General features: G+C 42.7%; 1 protein-coding gene and 4 non-coding genes across 5 annotated transcripts; 1 reads left to right on the top strand and 4 right to left on the bottom strand.

Moving 5' to 3' along the window:
• Nucleotides 1–1033: 1033 nt before the first annotated feature.
• trnas-aga lies at nt 1034–1115 on the bottom strand. The gene has a single exon. It is a non-coding gene; the product is annotated as a tRNA-Ser (tRNA).
• Nucleotides 1116–5367: 4252 nt separating this feature from the next.
• trnas-aga lies at nt 5368–5449 on the bottom strand. The gene has a single exon. It is a non-coding gene; the product is annotated as a tRNA-Ser (tRNA).
• A 236-nt stretch (nt 5450–5685) lies between these two features.
• trnas-aga lies at nt 5686–5767 on the bottom strand. The gene has a single exon. It is a non-coding gene; the product is annotated as a tRNA-Ser (tRNA).
• A 362-nt stretch (nt 5768–6129) lies between these two features.
• trnas-aga lies at nt 6130–6211 on the bottom strand. The gene has a single exon. It is a non-coding gene; the product is annotated as a tRNA-Ser (tRNA).
• A 3075-nt stretch (nt 6212–9286) lies between these two features.
• LOC116223169 (E3 ubiquitin-protein ligase TRIM35-like) lies at nt 9287–11990 on the top strand. The gene is made up of 5 exons (XM_042703048.1): nt 9287–10041; nt 10181–10276; nt 10606–10836; nt 11704–11726; nt 11812–11990. Exons 1-5 carry the CDS (start codon nt 9646–9648, stop codon nt 11972–11974), a joined length of 909 nt encoding a protein of 302 aa, XP_042558982.1. The 5' UTR covers nt 9287–9645; the 3' UTR covers nt 11975–11990.
• Nucleotides 11991–12344: the final 354 nt, after the last annotated feature.

The following is a 12344-nucleotide window of genomic DNA, read 5'->3' as shown; positions in this document are numbered from 1 at the left end:
CCGTTTTAACACATTTAGAAATGCATGGAGCTTGTGGCCGGCAATATAGCCGGCAATAACACTCGGAACCTGCATGTGTCATCAAACCCTCTTTCCTTGCGCATGAAATGAACTCGACAGTAGCCTACTTACAGGTGCATATCTCGACTATCTACTACAGCCACCTAAGGCGGAACGTATGGAAACGGGACAAATGTTTTCGAAACATAACGATAGCATAATTGCCTCTGGTTGATGACAAAATCTTGAGGTTATGACAGGAGTCTTATTCATTTTAAGTTTGATTTAGGCCTGTCTTTATTTCAGTCAGCCGATGTGGATCCAACTCGGTTATTAACACGCTCAACAAGGCATGTGTGCTTACGATATTTTGAGACCCATTACAGGCCTACAGGAAGCCAAAGTTAAATGTGGTTAGATTATAGCTCCACTTATTGGCTAACTTTCATACTAATAAACTAGGCATCGTTTACATTCATCTGTTGGTAGGCATATTCTGCAGACTGAATATGTTTCTATCGTTCCTTCATTTCATACGAAATCCTTTCATTAATTGTGGTAGCAAGCAAGCTAAACAATAACTACAAACCTTTTGCTCTACAACTCAGTTAGGCTACACAGTAATTTGTCATGGAATGGTTCAACAAGTGAGAGATGGGGAACAACCTTATGTTCTTCTCATGTTATAACGTAGCAATTTGAAAGGATGTCAGTGATCCTGAGCTATATCGTATCACTGATCTTTAATGAAAGTGAATGCAATTTGGGCCATATGAGCCAGTGTTGAAACGGCCCCTCCTTGCAGTGTGTTTGTATGTTACTAACAAAAGAGGAAATAGCCTACAGACATAGGCTAAATTAATTCAACGAGGAATTTGAAGATTCTTCAAAACAGCAACCTGCGCATGATCACATTTAGCTTACTTACTTATTGCAGGTTGAAATATAAGTGTGTAGTCTATATGACAGCTCGTTGAAAGAGCATCTTCATAAATGTAATGGACCACTGATCTGTTATTGTAACAAAAACATCCGTTGTCGGCAGGATTCGAACCTGCGCGGGGAGACCCCAATAGATTTCTAGTCTATCGCCTTAACCACTCGGCCACGACAACTCTGCCCCTAGCGGTGGAAGAATGGATTCTGTACCCATAGGCTAAGGGTTGCATACGGTTTTATGCAATAGTGAGGATAGTAAAGGACAAAATGCAAAGTCTACTTACTACAACTAATTTTGAATGAAATTCAAATGACTGATTCGACCAACAAGTCACACACTCTTGCCAGGACTTGCACCTGGAATCTTCCACCCAACGGATGGATGGATGGATGTGTTACTATTACACCACAAGAGTTGTGTTTTTTTGTTTTTGTTGTTTTAAATGAGAACACAAACACACAAAATAGAAACACAATGTAGCTATATGCAAAAAAAACACAAAATAGAAACACAATGTAGCTATATACAAAATACACACAAAATATAAAACACACTACTATATACAAAAAGCACGCAAAATAGAAACACAATAGTATACAAATGTAGCTATATACAATAAGCACAACAAATGGAATACAATAACAACTAATTCTAACTTTATACAAATGCCTTTACATGGTGCTCTTCCACTCTGCAATGGTCGGCCCAGATGCTGGACAGTACCATTTTCCCCGTACCTGGGTATGGCCAGTGTCTTTTGTTTTTGACTGACCACAAATCTTGCACTACGTAATGTAGTGCTGGTTTTGTATTGTGTGTACTGTAGAAGACGTGCCACTTGAAAAAAAAATAGCTTTTGACTAAGCAAGTTCGTGTAGCAGCTAACTAACTAGCACTAGCTGTCATGATATACTGCTACAGTTGTTATGGCAACTTGTAAGTATATATCAGTGTAGTAGCTAGTCAACTCCCGTCATGAACTGCATTGTCATTCGTTTGATCTACGTGAGGAAATATAGAAACCTGTGGCCAAGTAAACAGAACATTAACTTTAGGTCGTATACATGGTATTAAAAAATTAAACATAAGTTTTATCGAAATTAATTAGCCTTCTCGCTGGAAGAAGACCACTCGTGAATAACTCACAATTGTAACCATAGTAACATGTCCCAACATTCGATAACGTTCAGTTTTGGTACTGGAACCGGTGGAAATGCAGGCCGGTGCTGAAAGGCTCCAGCACTGGCACGGCCTTGGTGGAGACGAGGTAATAGTGGTAGCTTTCTTGCTGTGTCGCTTCTTCTGTGGGCTCTCCATTTGTCACCCACTCCTGATCCTCAAGAGCTGCCCTTCGCCGTCTCCACTCGCGGTGCCGATTTTGAGGAGCTTGTGCTGGTGCTGGTGACGGCTGGGAAGGGGACTGTTACGCCCCTCTACACCCCTACTGGCTTTGCAGTGGCAGTGCAACAGTCTTTGGGTGGTGAATGGACGTAATAAGCTTGATTGTCCACACCTGAGGAGGTGTGGATAAAAGCCATGCTGTTTGCCCTCAGAGAGGGCTCGCATTCCCACCATGCTTTGGAGGCTGGTGAACAGCATGCGTTTGCTGCTGGTGTTTTGCAGACACCATTTTAACCACTACTTTTAAGTAATATAGAAATAAATACTTTATTTTCATACAACTCTGTGGTCTGTCTCCAATTTATGTTGCGGCTCAAGAGCCGGGTCGTAACTATTGGGGGCCTCCGGGATCTTTTGAACCTTTTGTTGTGGAGACCAGACTGCAGAGTTTAGCTTAGGGTAAGTTAATAGGCAGGTGTTGAGCAAACTCTCCTAGTTAGAGTGCTTCAGCTGGGTAGCTGTGCTGCCCTTCCATCGGAGCACTTGTTTGTTATTTTGCTTTGTTGTTTTTGTTTATTGTTTTGGGTGGTTATCCTGGGTGGGGGTACGCTTCGGAGTTAGGCAGTGGGCTATATCTGTGGTCTGCTGTCTACGCACGAGTTCAGCGTTCAAAGTCGCCTCAAGCTCGGTACACCACTGAAGACTAGAGAGGTTTAGTTTTTTCATATCTATAGATGGAGAGTTGCTCAATACTTTAAAACCAATGACACACTTGAGTTTGGGTTTGTTCAATAGTATATTTCTGTGACCTGCATGCTCAACTGTCAGCTGATGTTTCTGTCTGGCTTGTGGTAAGCCCTTTTTTGAGCAGGGAGCTCTTGAGAATCTATTGGCATTGATTGTTGTGTTCATTGCAGTTAGGAAATATACCTTTGGTGAGCAACCCTGTGATGTGTTGAGAGTTGCAGCTGTGTGTGTGTGTGGACTTGCCCACTTTGTGCGTTTAGATTACTTAGATGTGAATGTTCATGAGGTGTGTGTGCAGTGACAATTAAGTGTTGTGGAGATGTCCGCCCCATTGTAAATCACGTATGAATGTTATTAGCCAGGTGAAAACAATAATTTTGTTTGTGTGGTAGTGAGCCACACTAGTTGTGATTGTGGGGGTGGTTTTTCCAATCTTGATTGGTCACGTGTGTCTGTTCGTGCTGTATTGAACTTGGAAATTCCAGTAACTTGTTGTGGTATGGGATCACTGTGTGTGACCTTGTTGTGGTGACAACAGTGCTCGTTTTGGGTGGATAATTTGTTGCTACTGTGGCAGTAGTAACTGTGTGAGTAATCCTTTTGTTGTGACTGTTGTGCTCCACTTTGTGTGGGTCACTTGTTACTGGTTTTGTGTGTTCAAGTGTAGCAGTTTTATGTCTGAACCTCTTGTGCATGTTCACTTGTAAAGGGATCCATGTATGGTTGTTGGGCAAAGTCTACTAAGAACTATGTGGTGAGAGCATTTAGTTCCATGGGTGTGGTTTTGTGCCTGTTTGGAGTGTTTTGGCCTGTGAGTGCACAGGCAAGATGTGATGGGAGGTCCCTGGCCTCCAGGAGGGATTGCGCTGCTACATGGACCTGCTGTGGAAGTTGTACCCCTTGAAGCAGGGTATCCCGGTCCGTTCTCTTCAGCCGATCCTGCAGCCTGAAGAAAAATTTCAGAAAAGCATTGTTGGTTTGGATTGTTGTTCATTGTATGAATTAAAATATGTTGTCATATCTACGTGTAGGTATGAAGCAAAAAATGTAACTCACCAGGAGGACACTGTGGTGGTGTTTGTTGTCACGAGCACCAAGTTGGTCTGCTCCAGTACAGGGTTTTTCCTGGGTCAAAATGGGTCTTCGGTGCTCCAAAAAAAAAAAGGCGCGCTACGCGCGCACACAGCCTGTGTTACCGTGTCACCTCATTAGCAGACATTTATGTATTTATTAGAAACGCTTATCAACTCGATTACTATTGATCAAAACAGAACGAGGGTTCGGCTGTAGCCTATACTTGAAACATACTCTTGAGAACATATTCGCTGACATGCATTGCACCCGTGATGAATTGTGGCTTAATGGTGTTTTGAGCCCTCACCGTCGACTTCAAGGCGGCAGCTGCCTGGAAGGCGCTCCTAGCTTGCCACTTTAGAGAAGACGTTGGTTTGAATTTGAGCAAGCAGCTAGCTAGCAGTTGTCTACACTTGGTTAAAAATCGAATTACGTTAGATTCATGCTAGCATTGCGCTAAATAATTAGACAGCTAATTAGTGGTGTTAACATAAAGTCAGTTATTGTATATGGCATTAATATTATTCTAAAACACCTTCACTAGTTGTTTTAACCAGATTTGTAAGCAGGTTGAAACCAACATTTTTGAAGTAAAGTGCCTTGGTTTAAAACAGCTAAAAGCTAGCTACATTAAGTTGCTTGCTCAAATCTCAAATTCAAACCGACGTCTTCTCTAAACTGGCGAGCTTGGAGAAGCCTCTGTTCAATGATTGGCTCAGAGGGTGGGAGGCGGGATGCGCCTTCCAGGCAGCTGCTGCCTAGAAGTCGACGGTGAGGGCTCAAAACACCATTAAGTTGAATTGCGCCATGAATGACAGTTTTTTTTTTTTTTTTTTTTCCCCCATCACAGACTTTTTTTTTGCCTTAGGCGCTCGGAATTTGTCGTAGGCGCTCGGGAAAACGGCTTAGGCGCGCACCCAAATTTTCTCTATGCAGGAAAAACCCTGCGAAAGAATGATAAACCTTTGGCTGCGGCGTCATGAAACTCTCGTGAAAATCCAATCAGCTGCGATATTGTCATAGCAATTATGTTCATGGATATGTTCGGACTTGGGTAGGATTTGTTAGGACTTGGGTAGGACTTGTTAGGATATTGTTAGCAATCGTTAGGAACTGTTTTGCCTTCCATTCGCTGCAAGGTACAACTCTGCCCCTAGTGGTGGAAGAATGGATTCTGTGCCCATAGGCTAAGGGTTGCATTCAGTGTGGTACTATATTATATGGTTGTATGCAATAGTTTGATCTGTTATTTTAACGAAAACATACGTTGTCGGCAGGATTCGAACCTGCGCGGGGAGACCCCAATAGATTTCTAGTCTATCGCCTTAACCACTCGGCCACGACAACTCTTCCATTAACGATTGAAGAATGAATAGTCTCCGCATAGGCTATAGGTTGCATTCAGTGAGGTACTTTATCATACAGTTTAATGCAATAGTTTGGACGACTGTCTGACTCTGCCCCTAGCGGTGGAATAATTCATTATGCGCGCATAGTCTAAGGGTTGCATTCAGTGAGGTACTATGTTATACGGATGTATGCAATAGTTTGGACCAATGATCTGTGATTGTAACGAAAATATTCGTTGTCGGCAGGATTCGAACCTGCGCGGGGAGACCCCAATAGATTTCTAGTCTATCGCCTTAACCACTCGGCCACGACAACTCTGTCCCTTGATGTGGAAGAATGAAGTTTTTCTACATAGCCTAAGGGTTGCATTCAGCGAGGTACTTTATCATACAGTTTACATTTACATTTAGTCATTTAGCAGACGCTTTTGTCCAAAGCGACGTACAAGGGAGAGAACAGTCAAGCTAAGAGCAATAAAAAAAACCTGGTGTAACAATAAATACTACTTTACATAAGAAATAGAAAAACGACCTAGAAAGGAAAAACAAGTGCATGAATGTAACTGCTGAAGTGCAAGTTAAGCACTAGCTAAGGTGCCATTTAGGAAGGAGAGTGCTCTCTGAAGAAGTTTAATGCAATAGTTTGGACCAATGATCTGTTATTATAACGAAAACATGCGTTGTCGGCAGGATTCGAACCTGCGCGGGGAGACCCCAATAGATTTCTAGTCTATCGCCTTAACCACTCGGCCACGACAACTCTGTTCCTTGATTTGGAAGAATGAATTTTCGCCACATAGGCTAAAGGTTGCGTTCAGTGAGGTATTTTATTATACAGTTGAATGCAATAGTTTGGACCACTGATCTGTTATTGTAACGAAAACTTTCGCTGTCGGCAGGATTCGGACCACTCCGCATAGGCTAAGGGTTGCATTTAGTGAGGTACTTTATAAGACTCAGAATCAGAACCAGAATTCGTTTTAATGGCCAAGTACATAAACATATAAACATACTAACAAAATAACATAAATGAGAATAAAAGATAAATGTTTTACAAGATCATTTTGGCACGTGCAGGGCTATGGTGAATAGTGAATTGTAATTAGCAAAGTGCAGTATATAAATAATTTACGCTGTAGTGCATTTGTGTGAATGTGTATATGTGTGTGTGGGGAAAAAACTGTCCAGGTGGCGCGAGGTTTTGGTCTTCATAGCCCGGAACCTCCTGCCGGATGGGAGCATAGACATATATACCTGTATACTATGTCTATGGATGGGAGTCTCTGAAATAGGTGGTGACCGGGATGGGAAGGATCAGCTATCTTGCCTGCTCTCTTGCTGGTGCTGGAGTGGAATAGGTCTAGGAGAGACGGCAGGTCACGTTCGATGACCTTCTCGGCTGACCGAATGATCCGCTGCAGTCTGCCTTTGTCCTTGGCAGTAGAGGCAGCAAAGCAGATGGTGATTGATGAGGTGAGGATGGACTCAATGATGGCTGTGTAGAACACAACCATCACTTCTGCAGCATGTTACATTTTTTTAGCTGCCGAAGGAAGAACATTCTCTGCTGGGCCTTCTTGATTGTGGAGGTGGTGTTCTCCGCACTCGATCCTGGCGTAGGTGCTGGAGGAAGCAGTAGACACCCATATCGATTGCTTCATCTACAGACCTGGGGCAAGGAGGTGGTTGGTGATGGCCTTGAGGATCAGCATGAGGCGCTCAAAGGTCTTCATTACCACAGAGGTCAGAGGCGTAATTACAGGGGGTGCAGTCACAACTGGATTGGTGGGTGGTGAGAGTCCGTATAAGCCAAACCCATGGACACATTCATGTCTTGTGTTGACAGGTATCCATCCAGTATAGCGTCTGGCAGAAGTTTCGTTCACAAACTTCTGAAGCGCAATTACAGTTGTGTTCATAGCTGTGCTAGTTTTACTCAGATATGGGTGTCCAATGCTATATATTCACTTGAAAAGGCAAAGTTATCTCCGTCATGGTTGTTATTATTTGTGGGGGAAAATAATAGCAAAGTATAACAAAATAATATGCTTATCCTACATACACTATCTAAACTATTAAAAAACTATATAAGTTCTTATTTTCTTTGGTATTTTGTCATATTCAGATTTGCAAAGATGATTGCTGGGTAATATGTATGTTGTTGTCCAATGTCAAGTCTCTATTTGATCATGTGACAAACAAATTCGATGGTCAAGACAAGCACGGCACACCTGCAAGCGTAACAATGCCTTGCTTAAAAGTGGCAGTAGGAAAAGGCAAGAGAGAAAAGAACAGGAGGAGAAGGTGGCAAAGCTGCCTAAATTAGATTATTTTGGCTTTTTAACAAACAGTCGCTAGCCCAAGGAGTCAGCCACGGACGACCCCCCTGCTAGCAGCAGTGCAGCAGTTCAGCTGGGATCAGCATCGCTGCCCTCAGTGGTGTGTCATCATTCTATTATTATTACTTTCTAAACATTTCTACGGTAAGAAATGTTCCCGCTGAGAGTCAAACAAGACTTCGTTCATTGTGTACACACCCGTCACTTCTGAAATATGTAAGGTTGATTAATTAAACACTATTTATATCGATAACAAACATCTTTGTTTAGCGTTTTTTTAAACGCAGGACGGAAGAAGGGAACGCTACGATAGTAATTAGCGTTCACTAGGGCCCGTCCTAAAAAAGCCTGCACCTGGGCCCGTCGTAACTACCTTACGACACTGGTCAGGGCGACTGGTCTATAGTCATTAAGGCCTGTGGTCCTCTGCTTTTTGGGAACAGGGATGATGGTGGATGTTTTAAAGCAGGCAGGTACCACGCATTCGGCCAGTGAAGTGTTAAAGATATCCATGAACACTGGAGACAGCTGGTCCGCACAGTACCTTATGTGCCGTTTTCACGGACACGGGTGGAGGGAGTGTGGAGGGAGAGACAGCGTCTATCCAGCTGCTTTGCGGGGGTTCTGTCTTTTTAACAGCTTGTTGACATCCCTCTCCTGAATGGAGAGAGGTGTGAAGGGGGGGAGGGGGTTTTATACAGTTTAATGCAATAGTTTGGACTCCCCCGATAATAACCATTGTTTCAGATTATAATCTGCTGGTCTTTCAAAGCAGAGACTTAATTTGGACATAATTTACATGTTATGGGAAAAGTAACATTTCAGATCTGTAATCAAATTTATTGAATCGACATAAAACAATGCAGTGTGCATCATAACAATAACAGATATGTGCAAATATTTGGAATAAAGTGGAATAATCACATCAATAGTATTTGTGAATACTCCATTCCATCCTTCTCTTCCGTCCTAGCCCCTCTCTCTAATAAAAACGTGATGAAAACGAGGAAGTAATGTATACTAACAAAATAGACAATATAAACCAATATAGACTAACATGACATATATGGGAGGGGGTCTTGGTGGTTTGCTATAGGGGGGGGGGGGGGGGTCTGAGACACAACGAACTATGCTTTCACGTTTGTGCCTTTCAGTTCAAAGCCCTTGTACTTCTGTCTTCCTTTTGTGCTTTGCTTAGCAATACAAGCTGTTGTAGGTATAGGTATAGTCATAGGTATGAAACTGGACATTTTGGCTGCACTTTCTCTGCCTTTCTTGTGCGATCAGCTCTCTAGTTTTTATAGCAATATCAATACGTTATAGTTTATGCTTGTGGAAGACTCCAGTCACATGTAATGAGTGTAGAGTAGGTAGGTAGACAGTTTAATAATTAACTCAATACAACACATGCTATTGGTCAGTCTCTGTGTCTCTGGCAGGTACAGTCCACACCCACAACTGGGCTTTGAACTGAACTCCAGAGGAGTCAGTGGCAGCAGTGATAGGGGAACTGTACTGTCCGACCAATAAGGACCCTTCTTTACCATAGTCTTGCCCTCTGACTGACTGGCACCAGAGGAGGAGGTGAAGGTGAAGGTGCAGGTTGAATCTCCGTCCTCCACTTGACGCTGTCATGTGGGATACGTTTATTAGAATCTTTTTTTAAAACTGTGGTTAGACCAAAGAGAAAAACAGTTTGGGCTTAAAGTGAAGCTGGTGAGGCTGAAGTTCTTGTGGATTCAAGTTAGAAACAGGAAAGACTCAGAGTAAGGGACTGACTCGTCTTCTGAGACCGCTGAGAGTGAGAGCAAAGGTCAAACAGCCTTCAGGAAGGACAGTGTATTGTAAAGACAAAATGGCTTCTAAACTCGAAGAGGATCTCTGCTGTCCTGTGTGCTGTGATGTCTTCAAGGATCCTGTCATTTTGACCTGTGCTCACAGTGCGTGTAAAGCCTGTCTACAGCAGTTTTGGGACACCAAAGGATCCAGAGCCTGTCCCTGCTGCAGGAGAAAGTGCTCAAAGGACCTCTACCCTCCTAACATGGCTTTAAGGAATGTGTGTGAGACCTTCTTACGGGAAAGAAGTCGGAGAGCTTCAGCAGGGTCTGAGGTGCTCTGCAGTCTGCACAGTGAGCCACTCAAGCTCTTCTGTCTGAAGGATAAACAGCTTTTGTGTTATCTGTGTAAAGACTCTAAAAACCACACTGGCCATCAGTGCCATCGTATAGATGAAGCAGCACTTGACCGCAAGGTAAGAATTTATTTCCTCATGATTATGATGATGGGATTTAACAACACCACCTGATTGACTTGGAGATTAATCAAGAACAACACTAGAGCCAGAATACAGAGATGCTGCCTTAAACAGTGAAATCTGTCATTTATTCCAGGAGGAGCTCAAGATCAAACTGCAGCCCTTACAGGAGAAACTGAAGACCTTTGAGGAGGCTAAACTCACCTGTGATAAAACAGAAAAACACATCAAAGTGAGTCCAGGTTGCAGGGGTACATATCTCGCTTTCAGCAGTGTTAACTACTTTTCGGGTGTTTGCATGGCAGGTTCTTTGGGGGGGGGGGGCGTCCTCTGGGGTGCTTTAAATCAAATCTTTGTCACGTTCCAGTGCATTTCTGTCTTTCCTCTGCACTATCATTGGCACTTACTCTATGGCAGGTTGATTGAAATTGAATAATGCTGTGCTTGTTTTCCATGGCTTCTCCTGACCTACTGTTGCTTGCTTTGCATTCTGCCTCACTTGTAGGTTGTGTTTGATAAAAGCATCTGCCAAATGAATAAACATCAATTGGTTTCATCCAGACTCAGGCCCTACACACAGAGAGGCAGATCAAGGAGGAGTTTGAGAAGCTTCACCAGTTTCTACGAGATGAAGAGGCAGCCAGGTTAGCAGCACTGAAGGAGGAAGAGGAGCACAAGAGTCAAATTATGAAGGAGAAGATTGAGAAGATCAGCAGAGAGATGTCATCTCTGTCAGACACAATCAGAGCCATAGAGGAGAAGATGAGTGCTGATAACATCACATTCCTGCAGGTGAGAACCATCCACTGTCTGTATAATGATCTTAAGATCTAGTGGTTGTGGAAAAGGTTGTTTTGGAACACCATTTTCTTTCTTCAGCAATCAGAAGAATTTTGTTTTCCCCGTGATGAAAAAAATACTCACCACTCGCTGTAGATACATGCTATTAACACGCGCACGCGTACACGCACACGCACACGCACGCACGCACACACACACACACACACACACACACACAGCAATTTGTGTCTGGGGTGACTCAGAATGTGTTAAAAAGCTGCACTCTCCTCTTCCTCATCCACCATCTTGAGCTCTTAGCCTCCATTGCATCTTTGGGCTTCAGCAAAATACTGGGCTTATAATGAGGGATATATTTCGTTGTTAAAAAGGGGTTATATATTGAGGATATATAGTTGGGTTGTATATTGAGGATATATTGAGGGGTATATATTAAGGGATCTATATTGAGGTTATATTTAGGAGCTTCCAGCAGAGAAATGTTGACATCAGGTGCTTAAAATGGGCAGGGTGAGATTAGTGTGCAGGTGAAGTGGGACAGGTGTTATCTAAAAAGTCTTTCAGCTAGGACAGGAGCACAGAGAGATGTGTGTCTTGAGAAAAACAAACAAGTGTCAATACATTTATTTATTAATGAATTGAATTATTTCATTACTTACTATTCATTTAACAAAAGAGAAACAACTATATTTAATTGTATAAGAGCACTCCTTCATGGTACAACCTGCGCTGTCTGTAGGCCACGCCTGCTAAACACTACAACATGGCCAGCAAGAAGAGGTGAAGAATGTTGCGACAAGATAAATAACAATATTTAATTGTATAATATATTCTTATATTTCCTACTTTGCTATTTTACAGGACTACAAGAGCACAGTGGAAAGGTGAGTGATCTGTCTCCTGTCTCTCTCTTCTCTGTGGTTCTGAACCCAAACCCACAGCAGCACTGACTCCTGAATGTTATTCCAGAGCCCAGTGCACACTGCAGGATCCAGAGAGGGTTTCAGGAGCTCTGATCAATGTGGCAAAACACCTGGGCAACCTGAAGTTCAGAGCCTGGGAGAAGATGCAGGAGATAATTCAATATAGTGAGTACACAGTCAAATGCGCATACATACAGTGGGGAAAATAAGTATTTGAACCCCTGCCGATTTCGCAAGTTTGGCCACTTGCAAAGAAATGTATGATCTATAATTGTAATAGTAGGTGTATTTTAACAGTGAGAAACAGAATATCAACAAAAAAATCCAGAAAACTGCATTTTATAACATTTATGACTTAATTTCCATTTGATGCAGAAAATAAGTATTTGAACCCCTAGCAAAACATGACTTAATACTTGGTGGAATAACCCTTGTTGGCAAGCACAGACGTCAGACTTTTCTTGTAGTTGGTCACCAGGTTTACACACATCTCAGGAGGGATTTTGGTCCACTCATCTTTGCAGATCCTCTCCAAATTCTTAAGGTTGCGTTTTCAATGGGAGGGAATGAGGGAATGAG

This window comes from Clupea harengus, chromosome 2, assembly GCF_900700415.2.
Source record: "Clupea harengus chromosome 2, Ch_v2.0.2, whole genome shotgun sequence".
NCBI classification, from domain to species: Eukaryota; Metazoa; Chordata; class Actinopteri; order Clupeiformes; family Clupeidae; genus Clupea; species Clupea harengus.
This window is presented reverse-complemented; position numbering and strand designations above follow the sequence as displayed.